At 43.4% G+C, this 23,230-nt stretch overlaps 1 protein-coding gene across 2 annotated transcripts in view; it reads right to left on the minus strand.

Moving 5' to 3' along the window:
- Positions 1 to 980: 980 nt before the first annotated feature.
- The window catches only part of PTN (pleiotrophin), a 97,201-nt gene continuing 74,951 nt past the window's right edge, over positions 981 to 23,230 (minus strand). For both annotated transcript variants that reach the window (XM_024555006.3, XM_053926714.1), the window contains 2 exons: positions 21,982 to 22,143; positions 981 to 1,725 (listed from right to left, as the gene is read on the minus strand). In XM_024555006.3, coding sequence (XP_024410774.1) covers positions 1,670 to 1,725; positions 21,982 to 22,143 — 218 coding nt within the window. In that variant the 3' untranslated portion in view covers positions 981 to 1,669. The remainder of the gene's footprint in view (positions 1,726 to 21,981; positions 22,144 to 23,230) is intronic.

Raw genomic sequence — 23,230 nt, forward strand, 5'->3', positions numbered from 1 at the left:
TCATTCTTCACTTGAGTAGAGTCTTCAACTAGACAGCAGAAACAATTTAGCTTTGAAGATACCTTGGCGGCATCATCACACCAGTTTGTGATTATTGTACGGCTCGCCCGAGGTGTGTTGAAACCATCATTTTTGAAATGGACTTACAATTAACTGAGTACCGTATTTTTCAGACTGTAAGACTCATTCCCACCGCAAATTTGGGAGGGAAATGGAGGTACATCTTATATTCCAAATGTAGCTTACCTGGCTCACTGGCGGGGGAAGGCGGTGGAGCGGGGTCACAGGAGGCAGGAGCAAAACCACATTTTTTTGTTTCAAAATGTTTTTTCCTATTTTCCTCCTCTAAAACCTAGGTGCGTCTTATGGTCCAGTGTGTCATATAGCCCAAAAAATACAGTAGATAGGTGTTTGCTTATTCTTATCACTTTAAAATTAGAGGTGGCTCCTTCAGGAGAAGTGCCCTGAAGCTAATCCCAGCTGATTTCTGAGACTATTTCTCTGCATAATACAAACACAGAGTTGCTTACTTAAAGATTATTGCTTAAAGCCCAGCAGATAAGGGGAATGGTGTGAGAGTCCTTGGCACACTTATGGCGGATACTAGAGTAGGAATTCTTGCTTGCATTGTGTTACTCTGATCCTGATTTGGGTTGTGAAGCCCAGATTTGGGCTAATTTGTTCCATATTAAGATACATTTTCCTAACTACTCGACTTCTTTGGGACTTTTATTCAATTCAGTGCCACCAGACCAAGCCACTAACTATTGACAGGAAGTTAAAAATACAGAGATGTAGACACAGAGATACCTCTAGACTTACGCATTACCTAGGTCCGCATCTCTATAATCCCTCTACAGCATTTCTGCTCAAGAGTGATTTAGTTGGTTTGTGGATAAACTCGCTAACAGGTTGACTGGAGCGGTGTCGTTGACAAATGCAGGCAGGTGACAATATCAAATTATTGCACACAAAACACCTTTTTTTCATCATTACCGTGATTTATTTTCCTAGTCTCTTTTTTTTCCTCAGATGGAAAAATAGTTTCAACGAGAAAACAAATGTTTCTGCCAAAGTGAAAGAATCTCATGTTTTAATGCTTTTCTTTAAAAAAATCACCATTGAACTAGTTCATGCTCTGCCCCTCCCACCCCATTTTGCTGACTAAAAATGTTTTAAAATCACTGGCAGAAAACAAGGTATTTTCCTCAAATAGGATGATTATATTTTATTGCTGCCTTGTTTAGTATATATTTTTCTCAGTTGGGAAAAAAAGTCTAGGTGGAAAATTACCTAATAAGAGAAGTGGTTTACATGGTTGTAACATTTAAATTGCTGCCAAAGAAAAAATGTAAAAAAAAAAAGATTTTAAATGGAAAATACCACATAATTTCAAAAAAAAAACTTACCTCAATTTTCTACCATTTATCATGTACTATAAGTCAACTTCTAAATAGGATTATAGTCCTTTATTATAAGCCCCTAGTGGTACTATGGTATACATTTTAAAAATGCTACTACAAAAATGTTCTTTTCTTTTTGTTTCTGCCTATTGTATACTTAAGCTATAGATAATTTTTGAATAAAAAGCCTACGGTAGGTATAAATGCAAGAGTTAACTGCTCCTGTTTGCTGATGTCCTTTTCATGTCCCACGAAGGTGGCCTCTCTCAGTCCAGCATCTTCTCCTGTTTCTTGCCTTCCTTTTTCTTCTTCTTAGATTCGGCTGCAATGCAAATAAAAAGGAAGAGAAAGAAAAGCATCACATTAGTAAGCATCAGGGACGAGCCACTTTTCTGATCATTGGCCAGGAATGAAATGATTAGATGGACAATGTACGTGTGTGCGCGTGTAAACACACAGGTGCACACCTGCTGTAGCCAGGGGCGTGCCGATGAGAGTAGGCAGGAGGGACACAGTCTGGCTGCAGGGGAGCACCTCCAAATGCCTGGGATCTTATCGGTTGCCCCCATTGAATAGATAAAATACCACCTGGGGTCCGACTTAAAAAATAGAAACACAACAGGAGTTTCCAAAGCAGGAGCCAGGCCACCACTCGCTGGCGCACTACAAGAGCTTTGCTTAGCCCCCCACTTCCCACCTTCCCTTCCCACGGGACAGCTGATGGGCATCTTTTCTGATGAGCAGTGTCAAGGTGCTGCCATTCCTGATGGGCCCTCTGCTTATGGATTGGGCCAGGTATTCCTAGATGAAGGACCAGCCATGAAACACACGGAGCTTTGACCCTGTAAGGAATCCTACTCCAGGGTGAAGCAAATGGAGTGTATCTATCTGGTCCACACTAGGTGAATAAAACTATGAGGATTTAATTCAAAAGACTTCCTCCTTTTCCAGTTGACCATCTTGCCATCTCCTTTTCGTAAGGAGAATGCAGTGTAGAATAGGACATGTCAACTTCGGCCCCGAAGATGATACTGGTCAGAATCACGGGGCTGGCCAGTGCCAGGATATGGCTAAATGCTTCTAGGATCCTTCCCCCATTTGGTCCACAGTAGTGGCAGAAACGTATGGGTTAGGTACAGGCTCTGGAGCCCGATGGCCAGAGTTGAAATCCTGGCTCCATCCCTAAGTCATGATGAGACTCTGAGAAAGCTAACCCATGTATTTGTATCTCAGCTGCCTCACTTATGAATGGGCATATGTATAGTAGCACTTCGTAGGGTGAACACCCACATGAGATGAGCTGTATAAAATCCATTGAAAACAGAACATGGCAAAATAGCGTATGCTCAGTAAAGGCTAGCAGTTTATCGTTAACATGATAATAGACTAAGAACAAGAGGTCATTTCACTGCATAATTCATATTCTTCGCCATCATCAAGATATATTGGCTCAGCAGGTCACTGAGTGTGCTAAACCACAGAGGAACCTCGGGACAAAAGCAATGGCCAGCAGGGGTCAGGGCTTTGTTCCCTGGATCATAGGTCCTGTGTCCAAAAGGGCACAAAAGCTTGTCCTGAGAGGGGACATGCTGCCAATCCCAAAGCACAAACCCCAGTTTATACTGAAGCAGAGCTTGAATGTTTTCATTCACATCCTCACCATCTCTTCAGATAAGTTCTAAAGTTCAGCATAAAATAGGCAAAGGAGCGTTTCTGCACCAAGCACCTGTCCTAAGCTGCCTTTACTCAAGCTTTAGGGCTGTACCCTCCACAATCAGGTCAGTAGTTGCTCAAATCCTGCTAAATTGCTGCTCATGCATATTCAGTTTGTTCATGCGTATCTCCAGCTTTCCCCTTTCTATACCAAGGAGACTTACACATTCACTCTCGCTATTTTTGCCTATCATCATGTCTCCTTCTTTTGATCCACAAAAGGAGAGATAACCAGAACTTCCAAGTTCAAAGACACCTGCCAGAACTCCCAAGTTCAAAGATACCAGAAGGTCAAAGAAGGTTTTCTGTTTAATATCTGAACATTTAATAATTCCCAGTCTTTGACTGACATTTTGGGCAACAGCTGTAAATTAGAATGGTATCCTCAGGGAATAATCTAGGATGCTCACCAGGATATGACTCTGGTTTCCCTTGTCTCAATTTCTACAAATTCCTTCCTGGGCAAAAGTGGGTGTTTGCAGCAATAACTTGCCTATTTTGGCTAGCACTTCCCTATTTCATACATAAATCGGAATGGATGCCATACTGATGAGATTTTGAATACAATTATTTAAGAAAACTTGAACTTACTCTGAGCAGTAAACACTATTTGATCTAGCTAATTTAGGTTGTTCATTTCAGGCAACACTTTAGGGATGGGACTCTCTCCTCAATTCTCCCAGGTAAAGGCAAGAGTGCACCCTCTCTCTCTGTTACCTGAGCCTGACATTTATTTTATATTCATTAATGAACAACTTGCTAAATACCGAGAAATCAAGCAATTGCCCATTTAATCTGAACCCTGCCAATCAATTTATGTTTTTGATGCAATTGGCAGGTCATTACAGCATTCCTTGGACACACTGCAGAGCTTAAGTCCACTTTGCATTCAATCTAAATAGAAAAGCTGAGGATTCTGCAGTAAAAATCCAGGGGAAGATGAAAGAATTTGCATTTGCATGAGGTTAATTTGATTTCTTACATAACAAAGTATTCAAATGTTTGAGAACAAAAAAGAAAATTGGGTTGGTAATACTGCTTCCCATCAAAAGCAGGGTTTTTGTGTGTGTGTGACTTGTATGTACATTTTACTGATGGACTGCTTGTCTCTGTGTCCTCCAAAACTTGTGAACAGCTTCTCAAGCTTTACCCAGTCTGCCTGAGAGTTTTTATACAGTAGTATAGAATCTATGATCTACTACGATCTAGTAGTATTATGGAAAGAACCTAGTCCAACTGCCCCATGGAAAGAAGGAAGAAATAGAGACCAAAGGAGTGTCAGTGACTCTTCGAGGTCTGCAATGATTCAGCAGCAGAACCAGATAAGGGGCTGTTCCCTGATGCCTGACCTCTGTAGCCACTGATCATTACATCTGGAGTAAGTTCCTATTGGTCTTAGGTTGTGCTTCTATCTTTCTCATTGATTAAGTCACCTCTATTTACTGGATTCTCTACACTGATGCTCATTTCAATTTCCCAAGCATGTGATTATTTTCTCTCCTAGGCTTTGGTCTTCAGACCCACGCTTTGTTCCACCAACTCCACACTTCTGCTTCTACCTCCATCTTCTGAGTGCTTCTCAGGTACCACTTCTGACAGCCCTTCCAATGTGTTGACCTCTTGGTCTTATTTGGAAGCCTGTTCTCTTTATTCTTCCTACCAGAGCACTTATATCTGTAGTGAGAAGGCATAATCTCTACTCATTGTTATATCCCCAGCCCAAAGCACAGTAGCAATATAGTTGATTAGTAAATGTTTAGTGAAATAAATAAAATCTGTAGCATGCAAGAACACACGACTCATTGGCTCACCATTCACCAATTTGCTTACAGTGGTCCTTTGAATTTCCCTGGGTTATTTCCATCTCAGCTTTTGCATATTATGTCCTGCCTACCTGAGTGTCTTTCACTCCTACATCTCACCTTTGTTTAGCCAACATCTATTCATCCTTAAGACCTTAGCTTCAATCTTGCTTCCTTAAGAAGCCTTCCCAGAGCTCCGAGACAAAACAGGTTCCACCCACAGTTAGATACTTCCATTGTGACTCTCGCTGCTCTTATGAAAATTAGAACTGAACTATTACTTTTGTATCTAAGTATTTAATAGGCATTTCCTCTGTTGCAGGAGGGTAGAGACCATATCTGTCCTTTTGCATCTTTCTTCTCAGTGCCTGGTCCATTATGAGCCTGGTTGCACACAGAGTGAAGAAATGAACACTTGAATTGGAATTAGAAAAAGTCACTCCATTAATATAGAAAAAATAGTATTTCCCAAGGAAAGTAAGGAGTGTAAGTTCGATCAGAATCTTGTAATGTTTCAGTTCTTCAAACAGAAATAATTTGTGGAGAATAAAATTACAAACATAAATGCATGAATTCTCAATGCTTTTATTTTTTTTGGTCTTTAAAGTAGAAGCCTGAACTAACGCTGCGGGGGAAAGTGACGGCCCATTTTAGCAGCCTCTCAAGGTTACAGTGAAAGAAATCTTTGCTATGCACAGGAGGGTCATGAACTGGCCCGGAGCAGGGCTCTAACAGGGCAAAGGGAAGCGCTTTGCCATCGAGTCACACGGCAGCGGCTCTGCTCAAAGGTTTTATCAGTCAGTGCGACACTGTGATCCTGATGTGACGCAGTAGGATGCCTCAGTTCACACTGAAAAGACACGTCAGCGGAAGGAGGTTCATACACGCCACACATCAGATAACACCCCAGGGTTCACACCACTCCTCTCCAAGCAAAAGGGGATACAAACAGGAAACGAGCCTTTGTCAAACGTGAGAGGAACGGGCACCGGCCTGAGAAGGGACTTGACCTTGTTCCTGTGGATGATCCCAACCAGCACATCGCTGTCCTGGAAACTCACAGTGGTGCCCTTCATTTTTGTTTTTGCTTTTCTTTGAATTTATTGGGGTGACATTGGTTTGCAAAACCATACAAGTTTCAAGTGTACGACTCAGTAAAATATCTGCACACTGCTTTATGCACTCATTGCTCGCCCCAAGCAAAGTTTCTGTCCCCACTCCCTCCCTTGGTCCACCCGCCTCCGACCCCCTTTCCCTCTGGCTATCTCCACACTATATGTTCTGTGTATTTATGTTTTTCACGTAATCCCTTTACCTTCTTTCATCCAGTCCCCCAACACCCCTCCCCTCTGACAGCTGTCAGTCTGTTCGCCGTATCTATGCCTCTGTTTCTATTTTGTTCATCAGTTTATTTTGGTTTACAAGCCTGTATCCTTTGGGGTGGGTAGTTTTTGAGTTGCTGGAAGAAAGTGCTCATCTCTCTCATAGTAAGTAGGTAAAATTTTTCATTATTTTATTAGAAACAGATTGTTTTATGATATGTTTGAAAGTGTTCAGAAAGTCCTAAGACTTTCCTAAAAAGAAATATTCTAGAAAGGATTCTTGCTGCTCACATGGCTATAAATGCTAGCACCTGAAGCACCATCTCTACCATGTCCTATGTAAAAAAACTCAAAACCCAGACAATTCGCTCAACGCAGAGCAACTGTGACGGTAAAGAAGAGAGGCAGTAAGAAGAAGGCAGAGGAGCCACGCTACAATACGTTCTGAGCCCATAAATATTTAAATTCTGAATGGAATAAAATCCTGCTGGACACTGAAGTAGTAAGAGGCGCCATGGCCATTTGTTCAGTAAGGCAATGAGGAGACGAGTCCGATAGGACTGGGCTGAGAACCAAGTCTTCACCGAGGGAATTGCCTTTAACCGATGTCTGCCATATACCAGCTCTGGGACCTTGGGCAAATCAATCATTCTGCATCTGCTTCCTTTAGACCGGGGATAGTAAAACCTCGTATGTCCCCCTCAGAGGACTCTCAGAACATCATGTGACGTTACAACCTCTAAGGTCCCATTCTACTGCTACTAAAAAAAAACAAAACAAAACATTTGTTTAGCAGACGCATGCTCTATATCCACTATTTATCAGGTGCTGTTCTAGCTGCTGGGATATAACAACAAACAAGATTAAATTCTGCTCCCACAGAGCTTCCGCGACAGTAATGTTTTCAAGGTTGCCCTGTCTGAGGGTCTTTCAACATTGTAAAGTACTTTCACAGTATGTACTTATCATATGGAAGACCATGGGTATGTGATTGCTATTTGAACGGCTTCAATGCCGATTGCTCTTCCTGATAGTTTACTATGACCTTGCAGAAAAAATGACGTAAAAGAATATCCACATGGAGAATGAATTACTAGGGAGAAAAAGTGTGCTTGTAGTAGATTTAGCCTTAAGGGAAGAAATAATTATTTAATTCTTCTTTAAAACATATTCATTTTCCAGTTTTACAAGTAATATGGGCTTATATAGAAAAATTTTAAAAACACATACATGTTAACAAATTACTCATAGCTTCACAAGACGGAGATTTAACAGCAGCTTCAATTTATGTTTTCTTTCTATGAACATATGTAATATATATTTTAACTAGGAACACACTGACAGTTGATGAAGCATATTATACATAAAATTCTATTGTACTATTTTTTCCATCATTGCCTTGTGTACTTTGAAAGATGAGCAAGTAGCATTTTTTTATGACATTCCAGCCCATATTTTTTATAACCTTTCTCCTTTTGTTGGTCATTTGGCGTGTTTTCCGTTTTTGTTGTTACCAATGGTGATGCAATGTGTGTTTTGCAGACAAATCATCGCATGTTTAAGGTTTGCCTTAGCATATATTATTAGAAGAAGGGCTCCTGGATTGGAGGCCAGCACATTTTTTAAGCTTTAGGTGTGTATTAATCAAACTTCTTTCTGGAAAGGAAGTACTAATTTAAATTTCCATCAGCATCTTATATAAGAGCCTGTCCCAGCAAACCTCTTCTCAGGAGACAAAAGATAATCACACAGCATGTGCGTCATTTCTTTCCCGTCAATTCACAGGCCTTTTTAGCAGTGGGATTGCCACGTAGTAGGTACAGGGAATGTCCCCATTTCAACATTAGGAACATCTGCAAAGAAATAGGGCTGTGAGTTGGCACTGAAAGAAAGATGTCAATTTAAAGGTTTTTCAAAGACCTTGAGTGGGGATATTATTCCAAAAGTAGAAGAGTTGAGAATTCTGGAATAAGCTTATCTTATTTCCTTTTTTTTCCAGATGGCCTGCTGTGTATATAGAAAACATCTTTCTTTTTTTAAATGAAGGGATTAAGTGATTGAGAGGAGCCCAGATTTTACCTAAAATGAGTCAACCTCTATTTGCTACTGACTTAAATGAAGTGGCTCTGGGTTAGTAAACCCATGGGAAGAATTATTCCCTAGAATAGGAAGAGGAGATTCTACCAGAATAGGAAGAGGTAGAATCCATATGTGAAGAAGCTGTGGACACTCAATAAAGGGCACTGCAGACTCAGAAGTCAAGAGCGCCAGCAGACAGGGACAGATGGAGGCGCGCCACAGAGACCAGGCCAGCTTGCCTGCGGGGACTCATCCAATAAACCATGAGAGATGAGTCAGGAAAGGGATCACATCCCTGTCAAATAGTGCTTCCACCGTGTCAACATGCCCCCAATCCTGGGTATCACCGAGGTCCTCCTCAAGCTTCATGAATCTATTGAAAAGAACTGGTCTGTGCTTACGCATTACCTGCCCAGCCACTGAATCCCTTGCACCGTGACTGCTGTGCCTCAGAACGGATGGTAAAGCTTTCTGCACCATGAACGTGCAGCTCAGAGATCTGCCTGGAATCCAGGTACTAGTTGGCTAGGCTTCCTGATGTCTTTGTTCCTACCGTTTTGTTGCTTCATCTTTGATTTCGTAGTTTGCAATATCACTCACTTCATTTCTTCTTATATGGACTCGATGCATTTATGTCTAGAACTATGTATGGAATACGTACGTACACCTGACTAGAATTACGAACGGAAGACACACCTGCATACATACAGCTGTGCTCAACGCCGCCCACAGGTTAATACCTGTCCTTCAGCTCACCATCCACCTACTATTTTGCTCATCGGTCTCTATTCTGTAACCGTACCTACTGCTCCGTCTCAACCAAGTAAATGGGAACAGAAGACATCATGCATCGGAGTCTAGACGCAAGCGAAACACATTCAGACCCTTTAAGGAACCTGTTTTGCCCCCACTTTCTTCTGAGGTGACTCAGCACTTAACTGCGTCTCCTGCACATAGAACTTTCAGCTCTGAAAGCACCGGTGAGTAGTGTGGATTGCACCGAAGGTTTAGTGGAGGACATGAGGAAATTATCTCATCAACCACACAGAGCAAGCTTAATAACAGTCCTTCAATATGTCAGTTACATTCCAAAGCGGCTAACCCCGTATCGGTAGAATAAGTCCTTGTTCTTTCACCTGAAGGCTCCTCTCCACCGCTTTTTCAGCCTATTTCCCTCCTGTTTCTCCATTTCCCTTCTCTTGTGGGAAACATTTCAGGTAACTATTAGCTCCTCCAACCCATCAAACAAGGGGCCATCTTTAGGGTGCACTTCAATGTACCACAGAGTCAGGCGTGTGTTGGTGTCTGATGCATAGGTATACCAGGTACACACTCACCAAGCTAAACCCCTGTTTTTTAGCTCAACACATCCACAGCATGCTGATGTATTAGCTAAACCTAGCCATTCATTTCGGAATGTGCAAACACTAAGCATAAAATACAAAGCTGAAAGTTTTTGTGGATTTTTCCTTTCAGAGTCAGAGAGAAGAGCAGTGGAGATGAGAATCAGAGGTGCTTAATCCAGGGCTTTTAATCCACGGCTTTCTCTCTTGTATAGTCACAGAAGAACCAAAGCTGGGGGGGCGTGCACATGTGTGTGTATTCAACATTCAGCTGCTAGACTTTGTCTTTTTCACCTTTGGCGAAAGGAATGTTTTTAAGCATTAAATAAAATTGAAGAGAAGCAAACATAGTTCAAACAAGGTAAATTCTGCAAAAGAATGTACAACTTTATATAGGTAGCTTCTAGAACACCAGTGTAATTTTGTCTGCGAACATATAGGTGCAGCAGCACGCTTTTCTCGTGGCTACGGTAGAGATTCAGGATGTGTGTGCACGTGGCTGGTGTGACAGTTGTTAGAGGCTGTCACACCTGGTGGTGCCAGTGTGTGACACACACACATACACACACACGCACACAGAACCATGGACTGGGGGAACTGATGTTTGGGTTTCCTCTGTTCAGCAAAAGCACCTGCCTCTTCCTCAACGTGTAGACCTTACGTTCTTGACAGTGAACTCCCCACACACAGATTCACTGACTTCTTCCGCCCCCAAACAGGAAAGAGAAATGTTTGCTTCTGACATGATGTTAAATGTTTAAAAGCTTTGTTTCTGCAATAATGAGGACACAGAAATCTTATAAAATTTCATAAATTATATTAGCAGCCTAAGGCAGAAATGAAAGTGTATTATTATGAACAATAATAAGTAGTTTGCACTTGGCACATCATTATTTTCTATCATATCTGATGCTTAATCATACATGACTGGCACTTATCAAAAATTAAATCATGATTTATGAAAAAGGGGAAAGGCATGAATTCTCAAATATTTAAAATTTCAGCAGGTACAGCCCCATAAATCATGTTTTATTTGCTGCCAGATAGATTTCTCTTTTCAATTGTGACGTGCTAACTAAGTTCCCCTTAAAATTCGTGTTGAATTCCTAAGCCCTATCCCTCAGAATGTGAGCATATTGGAAGACAGGCCCTTCGAAGAGGTAACTCAGTTAAAAGGAGGTCATTAGGCTGGGCCCTAATCCAGTATAACTGGTGTCCTTGTAAGAAGAGGAAATTTGAACACAAACAGCCACAGAGGGAAGAGAACGTGAAGACTCACGGAGAAGGCAGACATTTATGAACCGAGGACAGAAGCCGGGAATGGACCCTTCCCTCGTGGACTTCAGAAGGAACCAACCCTGCAGAAATCTGATCCCCGACTTCCAGCCTCCAGAATTGTGAGGAAGTGCATTTCTGTTGTTTAAGTCACCCAGTCTGTGGTACTTTGTTACAGCAGCTCTAGTGAACTAATACATCAGTGAGCTACATCCGCACTATCTTTAATTTTCATATCTTTCGGTCCACCTTCATATCTTAGAGGTGCAAAATACAGGTGAGTTTGTTTGTGTCCTCAGGAAATTTAAATACGTGATCATTTAAACATGTGACTTTGGTACTACGCACGAGCATGGGATTCTATACTCGTTAATGGTTTCACCCCTCTCCACACTTGTCTTCCAGATTTCAAGCAGGTGAGCTATGTTGCCCGCCCCAGACACCTGATTTCTCAGACCCCCATGCACCCGATGTTCCAACTGCAGCTCAGTAAAGGTTAGAGCTGAAGGAATTCCCCTGGACTTGCCCACATTTTTTAAACAGCAGCCTTCATAGCAGCTTAATCGATTAGCTTCTGCATCTGAGTGAAGATCTAAAAATCATGTTTTCTATTTTCTGTAGAATAAAAATAATTTCTGCAGGCCTCGCCAGAGCGAGTACTGTGAAGGTGTCCACCTCCAAGCTGTAGCTCTGGGCCGTGCACCTGGTGTGCAGGAGGACCCCAGGAACATTTTTTATCTGCTTCCTGCTCTTTGGATTTCTAATGAGCTCTTCTAAAAATAGCATTTACTTCTAGAGAAAGTCTTTAGCTTTTTCTTTTCCCTGCCTCTGCGTGCTGAGCAACAGCCAGCCTGCTTTGATTTCCCTGCAGGTTCCCCGGAGGTTTTGCATCAGTGCAAAGCCAGCTGGAGTCACTAGGAGCGTGTGAAGCATCCCAACTGACAGTGCTTGTTACCAGGACGGCGATGCCTCGGACCCTGAGGAGCACCAGAGTGGCTCTGCGTCTCCCGGCGGGGAGGAGGCAGTCCTCCAGCACCCAGCCCTGGGTCCTGCCTGCGAGGCCACTGGGTGTAACAAGTACATTGCACAGCTTTGTCTCACTGTCAAAAAACGTGGCCCCTTGAAAGGAACCCAGCTTGACAAATGCAGCACTAGGGGTTATTTGCTTCAATGCAATTATTACACAAGACAAGCCGGGGCCAAAAGTTATCTGCCATGACTCCATTATAAATGCCCTCAAGCATGCTCATATTAATGTCTTAGGATTATCATAGAAACAAAAACCAAACTTATTTTCTTCAGAATACCCAAAGAGCAGGAGGCGCTCAGTTTCAGAATCGCTGGTATAATAGAAAAGTCGTCTGGACGTGGAATGTCCTGACCTCAAGTTCCGAGTCCTCGCTGGCTCGCAAGTCGCAACCTTAGCGTCCTCATTGGCAAAATGTGAACAAACCTCCTCGAGGCTGCTGTGGGGATTAAGCAAGACAGTGTAGTCTAAGGGGTTGTTAGTATAATGCCTGTCACATCATAAATAATCGATGGGAACAGCGCTTCCGGTGCTCAGGAAATGCTGATGACAGTAGCTACAAATTAAAACACACAGCGGGAATTCTCAATCTGGTAGAAGTTAGAGGAAGAAACACAAAAAAGCGTCTGGGGTCAATAAACAGAAAAGTTCCCTCAACCCAGCACCTAATTAGTATGAGCATCGTTCTATTATGCAGCCTTCCTCAAGACTAATTATTATATAGCTGTTGTGCATGGTCAGATAACGAGCCTCTGAGCGTGGAATTTACCAAGGGACACGAAAGCAGACACAGGGTGAAGCGAACCCTACAAATATTTACAGTTCCTAGTTCTCACATCTGTCCCCGCAATTAGGGCTAAAAGCTGATTAGTCAGGACGGGCGTAGGTCACCCAGATGAGTCAGTGTTCTTCCAGGTGAGCGGGTTGCGCTTTGACAGCAATTTCTCTGTACATTGCGCATCCAAGGAGCGAGTGGTGGTCCTAGGGCGCCAGACCAGGACAATTTAGTTGGACACAGCGTTCATTCATTCAAGTCAGTAAGTACTACTCAATGAGTTCCCGTCATGCGCAAGGGACCTTGAGACAGAGTAACTTACAAAGGTGAGATACGGCTCCCGACCTCTAGGTGTTCATGGGTGTGAGCAGCAAATAGGCCCTAGCTACAGAGGAATGAATGAAAGAATGTCTTATCAGCGGGGTGGGCCATCCCAGCAGCTTAATGCTTGAGAAGGGAACTCTGGTAAGTTTTTCTGAGGGGTTGTAGTTTTTCCTATTACCATTTAGTTCCCTTAAATCCCCCTCCCCCCTGGAAGTTTTAACACTAATCTCTTTTCTAGTGTTGAACAACACAAGCTCTCTGTGGCCTCAGGGACTTTGAACTTCCCCTTGTTTCACTTAGAACACTAGTATGGCTAGTTCCTCCTCCAAGTTCAAAAGTTACCTCTGGAAGAAGCTTTCCCTGCTTACTCTCACTTAGCACCCCTCTCCCACCTCACTGTAGACATTCTAGCATTTGGCTCTTCAGTTCTTAAGACCACTCACTCCAATATGTAGTTATCATTTTAATTACTTGTACTTGTCACTATTTTCGACCCATCACCATCACTACAGTGGAGTACTGAGAGGAAAGGAGTATCCCTAGCTCCTAATGTACTGTCTGCTTCACTCAAGTCCTTTGTTAAAGACTTTATTTATTTATTTTTTAGAGAAAGGGTAAAGGAGGGAGAGAGTGAGGGAGAGAAAGTTTGATGTGCGAAAGAAACACCAATTGGTTGCCTCCTGCATATCCCCAACCAGGGACCTGGCCTGCAACCCAGGCATGTGCCCTGACTGGGAATCGAACCTGCGACCTTTCAGTTTGTGGGACAACACCAACCAACTGAGCCAACTGGCCAGGGCTCCATTGAAGGATCCTAATAGAGTATATAAATAAATGAATAAATTGGAGGCAATGCCAAAGGACTTTCACAGCACTTGTCATTCTGGGCAGCCCCTTGAGGTTTGTCCTTCTCACCTCCTGCTCCACTATAGGTCCAGACAGGTCACTAATTCGGCCCCGGTGCTAACTCCAGCAGACAGCACCCATCGATAAACACTTACTGAACGAACAGGGTAGGCTTTACAGAAGGAAATATATAAACTACAGAAGGAGAACACGTTCCACGTTTCTAGAGCCACAGGCATGGAGAAATAGACGTATAAGAAGTCACGGCCCAAGTGGCCACTCCCTGGAGTTTGGTGGGGCTGGCGCACAGCACCTGGGCGACATCTGCAGCCAGGATCGGATTCTGTTGCTGATGGAAAGCTGTGACCAAGGAGGAATTTTAGAAAAGAATAAGTGGGTCTGACATTCATTATTCTTCTCAGATAAGAAACTGAGATCACCGTGTTGAACAGACGCAGGGGAAGGAGCTGTGCAGAGAGCCGCAGGTCTAGAGTCAGACCACCTTGGGACCAGTCCTGGCCCCTCTGCTGATCAGCTGTTTGACCACGTGCCCAGCATCTAATTTCCCTAAGCGTCATTTTCCTCAAAAGTAAAAGTGGGGGCCATAATACAACTGTTTCACAGAGTTTCTATGCCTATTCAATCACATAATATTATAAACAACATACTAAACTATAATCAAAACGTACTACGCTCTCAATAAATATTAACTATGCTTACTATTATTGTAATCACTCTAAGGTTTTTTTGCCTGAAAAGGTTCTGAGGGGAAAACCCACCTCAGGAAGTTCATTATGAAAGAAGGGAAATATCTTAAAGATACTGCATGTTTATTAAGCATATTTGTACACATGACTTCATTTCATCTTTACAACAGTGCTAGGAGGTGTTCATTGTAGATTCTTGTTTACAGAAGACAAAACAGATACCATTCTAATAACAAGAGCAGAATTAGATCTCCTCACTTCACGGACAGTAGCACGGATGGGAAATGAAATACAGATGTTCACAGAGATCAATAAAACAGAATAGAGACCCCAGAAATAAATCCACACATATACGACCAAGAAGGCAAGAATACATGTACAATGAAGTAAGGAGAGTCTCTTCAATACATGGTGTTGGGAAAACCAGACAGACATGCAAAAGAATGAAGCTGGACCACTTCCTCACACGATATACAAGAATTAACTCTACGTGGATGAAAGCCTTAAAAACAAAACCAAAAATAACAAAATGAAATAAAATAAAATGCAGATGTTCAAAGATTTTCACAAGCAGAATCAAAAGATCAAAACCTTGAAAGTAAACTGAACAAGAATGTTTTCCTCTGAACAAGGCACCCCTGGCTGTCTTTTTCTGGTCCCACGCAAGGGCAGCCGCCATCAAGCCCGCCCCCCCGCCTGGTCCAGAGCCTCGAGGGAGGGAGCCGGTCTCAGGCTGGCTGTGCGTGGTGGGATTCTGCCCCTTCACCTCTCTCAACACAGTCAGAAGTCCCCAGCCCAGCAAAGCTCACCCAGAGGGTTGCCATGCTCATTCCTAAGGGATGTCAGAGCCCAGAAAATAGGGAAAAAAGTGTTGGGGGAACTTCTTTTATCTTTAAAAGAACTAACAAAAGAATCTCTTTAGTGGGGAGAGAATTGAGAATGCTGGGAATATCACTTTCCTGACCCCTTTTTCCATTTAATAATCAGCTGCCAAAAGCTGTGTCCCGCACACAGCTGAGTCTTGCACTTAAAGAGTTGCCGTTCTTTTGATCTTGGAAGACGGATTGTCAAACCTAAGAGAGGGTCAGGCAGCCATCCAAAAAAAGAGCAGCAAGGCAGCAATGCTTTCAGAAGGGTCTGGGAAGATATGAAAGGAACTGGGGTCATCGTGAGCAGGGGAATTTAACAAGGGCCTGGTAAGGGCAGAGCATGAACTGGCGGACGGGACCGCAGGAGGGATTAACACTGTTCCCTGGACCACCTGTAACACAGGCTTCCATCCATGGGCTCCTGTTTCTGACTGACCAGACCAGAAACCCCTTGGGAAAATCCTTCGTCCAGGCAAACTCAGAGGCTGACATTATGCCACGCTGCCCTGTTGGTATCAAAAGGAGCTTCACAATACCCCTTATTGATGGATCTTACTTAAAAAGTAACAACTAATAACTTCCACGTTGACAATAACTCAAGATTCTAGAATGTTCCACCATGATCATCCAGTCATGTCGCCTGTGGCACCTGGGAAAATGCCAGACTCCTCACTCCAGTGGCAAACCACTGGAAGCCTGGTCCGCGGGGCTGCCCTGCTCCCTCAGATGGGACTGCCTGTAGGCCCCGGCTCCCCACCCTGGCAGCCCCATCTGGCATGGCCAACTTTCGGTTCTACAGGGAGCTCATCCTCCAAGGGGACCACTGAGAAACACCTGCTCTGACATTTTATACAGAGCTGTCAAGCACAGGCTGACCCACGTTTCCAAATTCTCCACTTGTGCACAGTGCATTTATCACTGAAGAGTGGAAAAGCACATTACCAATGGCTCCAAAGAGGAGAGACCTACCGTCTCCACAGTGGAGTACCCAATGGTCCCCAATATAAGATAACACTCAGCAACGTTTTCTCCATGTAACGGCATCAATGCCCATTGATCCCAATGGGAGAGAGGCTGAGGTCTTCCACTATTCTCCAGTCCGACAGCCCTACACAGCCCCTGGCTCACCAAATACCAGTTCAAGGCCCTTACAGCTTGGAAAGGTAAAGACACATTTCCCTGACTCCCTTGCAGCAACATTTATGTATTTTTTTTTTGTTGTTTGCAGCAGTTTATGTGTGACTTAGTTTCCATCAAGCAGGCACATAAATGAGTCTTAGAGACAGAAATGAGGACCCAGAAACAACAAGCAAACAAATAAACAAAAGGCCAAATTTGGAGAGACTGGAAATTAGCAGTAAGAAAGGAGACGGGAATGTCTGGTTTTGTGAGTGAGGGTAGCCATGGCGGAGTTCCCCACGTGTGATTCTCAGCATCCGCGTGCCGAGCAGTGAGTGATCCCAGCAGCTGGGTGTCTGCTCCATCAGCCACGTGGGTTGTGATTAGACATTTTTTCTTGGATCTGCTGCCTTTTGCTGTGTTCTTCCTGGAAATGCAGTATTCAGGGCACCTTCTCTGGCCCTCCTGGAGATTCTATGAGCTATGTAGACCCTTTTCTACTTAACTAGCTAGAGCAGATCTTGATGCAAAATATCCCCAACAGATACAGGGTGTTCTTAATAATCTTAATACTCTCCATCTCTTTTAAGAAATGAAGATCTCAAGTGTCCAACACAATCAATCATTTCACCAGTTTATCCCAAGCTAGATTCTGGCAGCAATTAAGCAAGTTCTGGTTACAGCCTTTCAGTCCATCAATGACCTTCCCCAGAGTAAGCCTGTCCCTGTCCCCAAGACAGCTCTATTTCAACTGTGTGTTCTCAGTTCTCATGTCTGCATAAAAATATCAAGACTCTTCTTCTAGGCATAGAATATAGATGTGGAAGACAAAAGTTCCCTCGAATTCACTGGGGTTCCAACACAAGGGGACCATTAGGTAAGCATTTCCAAGCTGACATCTGGTATATTGAAACTGTGGATTAATGCTAAAGTTAGAGTTCGTACAAAATTGACAGCAATAGCAAGGGACACTTCTGTTCCTCAAGAGGCAACGCTGTCACACTGGAATTTTAAGGCCATTTTTAGTCTGATGAATTTTAAGGTCATTTTTAATCAAAGCAGGTGAGATATGTAGTAGCTTCCTAGTTTACATGGCAATTCTGGGTATTAAGCGCTCTCTCTCCCCAAGCAAGTCTTTTAATATTTTAATCTGGTTACTAGTAATCACGTCACAACAATATCTCCAGTCCTTCCTCCAATTAATGCTGGGTGGTCTCAGCCTTACCAACACCTTTATGCTCCATCCCCAAATTTAAAGCATATGTTTTCACACCAAAAATCATATGGTTTGCATGTTAATCCACTACCATTTCCCCAAACAAACAAAGCCAAGCAAGAGGAGTTCTCTAAAGCAAATAAAACAAACAAAAGAGCAGACAAATAAAACAAAGCCTGATCACGTGTTTGATGAGAAGGATAATGGGGGAAAAAGAGAATTTCTTGCCATAAGCTCAGTGGCTGTGCTATGAAATAATTAAATTTATCTTTCAACAAACTACTGAGTTTCCTCAAGCACAATACCCTATGCTATTTTCTTGGGAAAGTCTGGCAGCTATCGAAGGTCCCTTTCCCATAATCCCCACGTATGGAAAAAAAAAAGGCAGAAAGTGGCCTCAAAAGAGGATGAACCCTAGAACTGATTCCACTGCTAACCAACAGGATGAACTTGGATGACTCACTGATTCTCTCTGTCCTCATCTGTTTTATGAAGGTAACAGCAGGTGACAGGCAAAGTCACCAGAAGTGCTGCTATTTAATGATTCTAGACATAGAGATTTATCTAATATGGACACAGTTCCATAGTTTAAAATACCCAGAGGCAGTGTGGTGGCCTTAAAAAAGGCAGCAGATCTTTGGTGTTAGTCTGACTTTGAATTTGAATCCTTACAAGCTGTGAAACCTCGGGCAAGTTGCTTAACCTCTCTGAGCCTATGCTTGCTCATATAGAGAGTAGAAAAAACATAATGTACTGCAGAGAGTTGCTTTAAAGCTTAAATGAGGAGTACCTATCACAGTGCCCCATTCAATGTTAGTGAGTCCCTACCTCCCTCTATGCTTTCCATGTACTGAGTTAAAATAGAAAAAAGCACTGATGACTTATTCATTCCCGAAAAAAGGGAGAAAATAATTCATAATTGTAAAACTTTGAGACAAGTTTAGTTACATGACCTCTTTTATCAGTCTTTGGTGGATTTAGTGTGTGAAACCTTTTTCCCTTCAGCATGATTTATTATGCAAATATTTATTCAGCCCTACTATGTGCTGCTCCTTGTTCTAGGCAACAGGGATACAGTGGAGAACAAACTAGGCCAGACCCCTGTCCTTCTGACAGTTTCTATTCTGATGGATGTCTTCCAGAACAGCTTTAGAAGTAATGGTATAGGAAATGTCTTCTTCCTTTGGGGAGTCATCTTGAGTATCAGTACTGGGCTTTACGAGGCTTACCTTCTCCTATGCAAAGGCACATGGAACCCATGCAGGTAAGCTTATACCCAGGTGTGATTTATGTCAGGGATCAGTGGGGCACAGAAGAAAACATGCGGCCAGCCAGCCAAATCTCGGCCCTGTCATCCACTAGAGACGTGACCCCGGGCAAATTACCCAGTGTGCCTCAGCTTCCTGCAAAAGTACACCCACTTGCAGAGGAATACATAGGACTTCATGAAATAACACGTGTCAAACACCTAGATCGGGCCATGCGCGTGGGAACAGAACGATACCAATGATGACATAGATTCCATTTTATTGTTAAATGCTTTTCCACTGATCAGAAAAAAATTATCTGAGTGGTAGAGACTCACAAAGGGAAAGATGCAATATCTGTTCACGGTTATTTCAGAAAAGCGGTACAGAAATACACAGAACCTGCATATGCCTCTAATTCCAGCTTCCTGAGACCAGGAAACACATGTCATGGAAAGGGCGTGGGAGTCTCATTAAGAAAATCTATTTGACGCATCTCCCTGGCTCCGCTCCCATGGTGAGAGTTTTCTTTGTTCAGAGTGCATGGCGCCAAAACCACGCACTGAGTTTTCGCAAAGGTGTGTTATGCACAAAGTGAAGGCTGCATGTGAATGTCACCAAACTGCACAACTGGTTGTGAAATACACAATTCACGCCCGGGAATCCCATTCCCAATAAATTCTATACCTGGATTTTCGATATATAAACAAGTCTACCCACTCAAAGTATCTTTACCACCCTTCGTAGGGTGCAAGCCTGAACCAAACTGCTAACCGTCATTCCACATGGGAAAATGTAAAAAAGGGAATCATCCCCCAGTCCGGTTGAAAAGGAGCCCTCACTGCATGTACTTACCAAATATCCTGAGGGGTCTTCCTTAGTCATGGCCCAGCTGTGCCCCATTTATTCCAGACTTTTCAACACTGCCCAGAGTCGCTCAGCTCCCCGTGCCATCCCGCACACAATCATTCTCCCATTTTTCCTCCCGACCAACTAGGTAGCCGTGTCCCTCACCCACAGGAGAGAACCAGAGAGCGTGTGTGCGTATGTGTACACATGTGTGGGGGGGTCTCTATGGATGTCATACTACAGTAGTAACTCTCAATTTTGGCTGATACTGAAATCTTCCAAAGAACATTTTCATTTTCAAAGCTTCTGATGATGACTTAGTTGGCATGGGTTACACCTGGGCACTGGCATTTTTATAGAAAATCCCACAGTACCAACCAGGCTGAGGATTGCTGTAGAGGTATCTTTAATCCCTTTTCTTTTTCATTCTATATTTATGTTGAATATTTTGGTTAAAAATAAATTAATTTGAAAACTGTCTCTCTGAGTTCTTCCAGTTTTGGAGAAGTCTCACTGAATAGATATGGCCACTAATTTTCGTTAGATCTGTGTAGTTGTCTCCGGACAGGTGATACTTGTAAAGTTGGTGCGTGCACACAGTGTACACACACAGCATACCCACCCAGCCCCACGTCATACCTTCCAAATGCACACTACACCCAGCCGAGATTCCCAGGACCCGGGGAGGGCGGCGGCCTGAGTCCCAGCATGCCACCTGCAGTCCAGCCTGCACCTGGCAGTCCCGAAGGTGGAGGTGACCATTTCCATGGACAACTCCAGCGGAGAATAAAGAGCTACGCTGTGAAATGAGGCCTTTCTGACCACCAGCAGCACACCAGCCAATCCTCTCTGGTTGCTGGCAATACTTTCTTTCTCCTATTTTCACTATTATGAGCTTCGTGTTCATTTTTCTAAGTTTTTCCTTATAGTTAATGTGGCCAGAATGAAATTTCAGGTCCATTTTAGAGCTCAAATCTGAGCAAAGGCCAAGGAGATATTTTGATTTAGACATCACTGAGGCCCACTGTATTCGTTTGGTGGGGCCATCATATACCACAGGGGGGTTGGCTAAAATAATAGATACTTATTTTCTCACAGTTCTGGAAACTAGAAGTCCAAGATCAAAGTGTCAAGAGGGTTGATTTCTTCTGAGGCCTCTCTCCTTGGCTTGTGGATGGCGTCTTATCCCTGCATCCTCCACGGTCTGACCTCTGTGTTGTCTGTGTCCTAATCTCCTCTTCTTACACTCCGGTCAGATTGCATTAGGGACACCCACACGACTCATTTCACTTTTGTCTCTGTAAAGGCCCTGTCTCCATGTACGGTCACATTCTGAGGCACTGGTGGTTAGGACTTCAATATTTACATTTGGAGGGTGAACACAACGGACCCCATAATACCCATGAGTTAAAAGAGTTTGTCTTCACCTAGCTGGGAGTCTATTTGTAGGAAACCATGGCCATGGCCTTGGCTTTGGTTATTTTCTCCAGCATGAGAACAGGGTCTGGACTTTCTGGGAATGAACACAAAGATAGCTCTACACAATTCAAAAATTCCATGATAAATGCAGTTGGTGAGCTAATCAAACTTGAAAGAAAATAAAGGCTCTGAGAGAAGTACAAGAAATACAGAACTTACCAAGGTATGCACTGAAAAAGGAAAATGTAAAATAATTCAGCTGATGTCATTGGAAACTATGTTAGATAATCTAGGAAAGACTTGATTTTAAATTTTCTGCCTCATAACCATTATAAGTTTGTTCACACTTGTCAGAACGTAGTCCCAGCTTAGGGCTTGGAATACACAGTCTCCATCCAACCGCCTTCGCTGGCCTGCTTTGCTACACTGTGTATTTGTGCTAGGAGGCTATTCCAGCCCCCCTACCTGTGCAGAGGACTTCAGTTGCCTGCTGAAAAGCTAACTATACGGGGCTTTTTCAATTTCTTTCTTAAGGGCGTTCACCTAAGATTTTCTTCTGGAAAACTTGCACTTCCACGTCTGAAGATCCTGCCTGAGTCCCTGCATCCACCCCTATTAGAACTGCGGCCACAGAGCAGCAACCTACCTTGAGGCTTGGGCTTGGTCACTTTGCCACAGGGCTTGGAGATGGTGACCGTCTTCTGGCAGTCGGCGTTGTGCAGGGCTCGCTTCAGGCTTCCGGTTCTGGTCTTCAAGGCCGTGTTCAGGTCGCATTCCCCCCAAGCCTGGAACTGGTACTTGCACTCGGCTGCAGGCAGGGCAGGACCAAACAGACATCTCTGAAAGATCCTTCTATAGTGCCGTGAAAATAAAGACACCCTTACAACTCTTTGGTGATTGTAGATTCCCACGCGGCTGTAAGAAATGAGAGTGATCCCGTGTACCCTCAACTGCGGTCTCTTCCGTGGCTATAGCCCAGGAGCAGGCCAGGAAATCGACAGGGACACGTTCCACGGAACCTATTCGGGTTTCACCAGTTTTACGTGCATTCATGTGGGTCTACGGGGGAGAGGGATTTAGTCCTGTGCAGCTCTATCACAGGTGTAGATACAAGGGAACACCACCACCATTCAAACACAAAACCGTTCCAACACAAGGGCCCCTCGGGCTATCTACCCTTCTACGCTCAGAGCCCACCTAACTTCCACCCTTCCCACGTCTTTAACCTCTGGCAACCACTCCTCCGTGCTCCACCGCTATCTCTTGTCATCTTAATTTTGTCATCCATCTATGCAAAGGGAGTCAAGCACCATGGAACCTTTTGAGATTGGCTTTTGCGCTCAGCATAATTTCCTGGGTCATCCAAGCAGTGTGTTCCTTTTCCTTGCTGAGCAGTATTCCATGGTCTACAGGGTGGGGCTAAAGTAGGTGTACAGTTGTTAGTATGGAAAATAATACGATAATTGATACATAATAATCTATGAATAAATTCTGTGTTTCACGTACTCACAACTGTAAACTTATCTCTGCCTCACCCTGTGGATGTGCCACAATCTGCTTAACCATTCACCAGCTGAAGGACACCCAGGTGGTTTCCAGCTTTTAACTGTTACAAATGAAGCTGCTATATACATTCATGTACAGGTATTTGGGGAAACATAGGCTATCATTTCTCTAGGACCCATGCTCAAGAGAGAAACCACTGTATCGCAGGGTAAACACATGTTTAGTTTTGTAAAAATCTGCCACATACTTTTCCAATATGACTGTACCATTTTCCATTCCCTTCAGCAATATATGAGTGATCTAGTTTTTCCACATCTTCTCCACTATTTGGTGTTTTTATTTTTTAATTTTAGCCACCCTGACAGGTGTATACTGTACAGGGACAGCTC

The sequence above is a fragment of the Desmodus rotundus genome, chromosome 6, assembly GCF_022682495.2.
Source record: "Desmodus rotundus isolate HL8 chromosome 6, HLdesRot8A.1, whole genome shotgun sequence".
Classification (NCBI taxonomy): domain Eukaryota; kingdom Metazoa; phylum Chordata; class Mammalia; order Chiroptera; family Phyllostomidae; genus Desmodus; species Desmodus rotundus.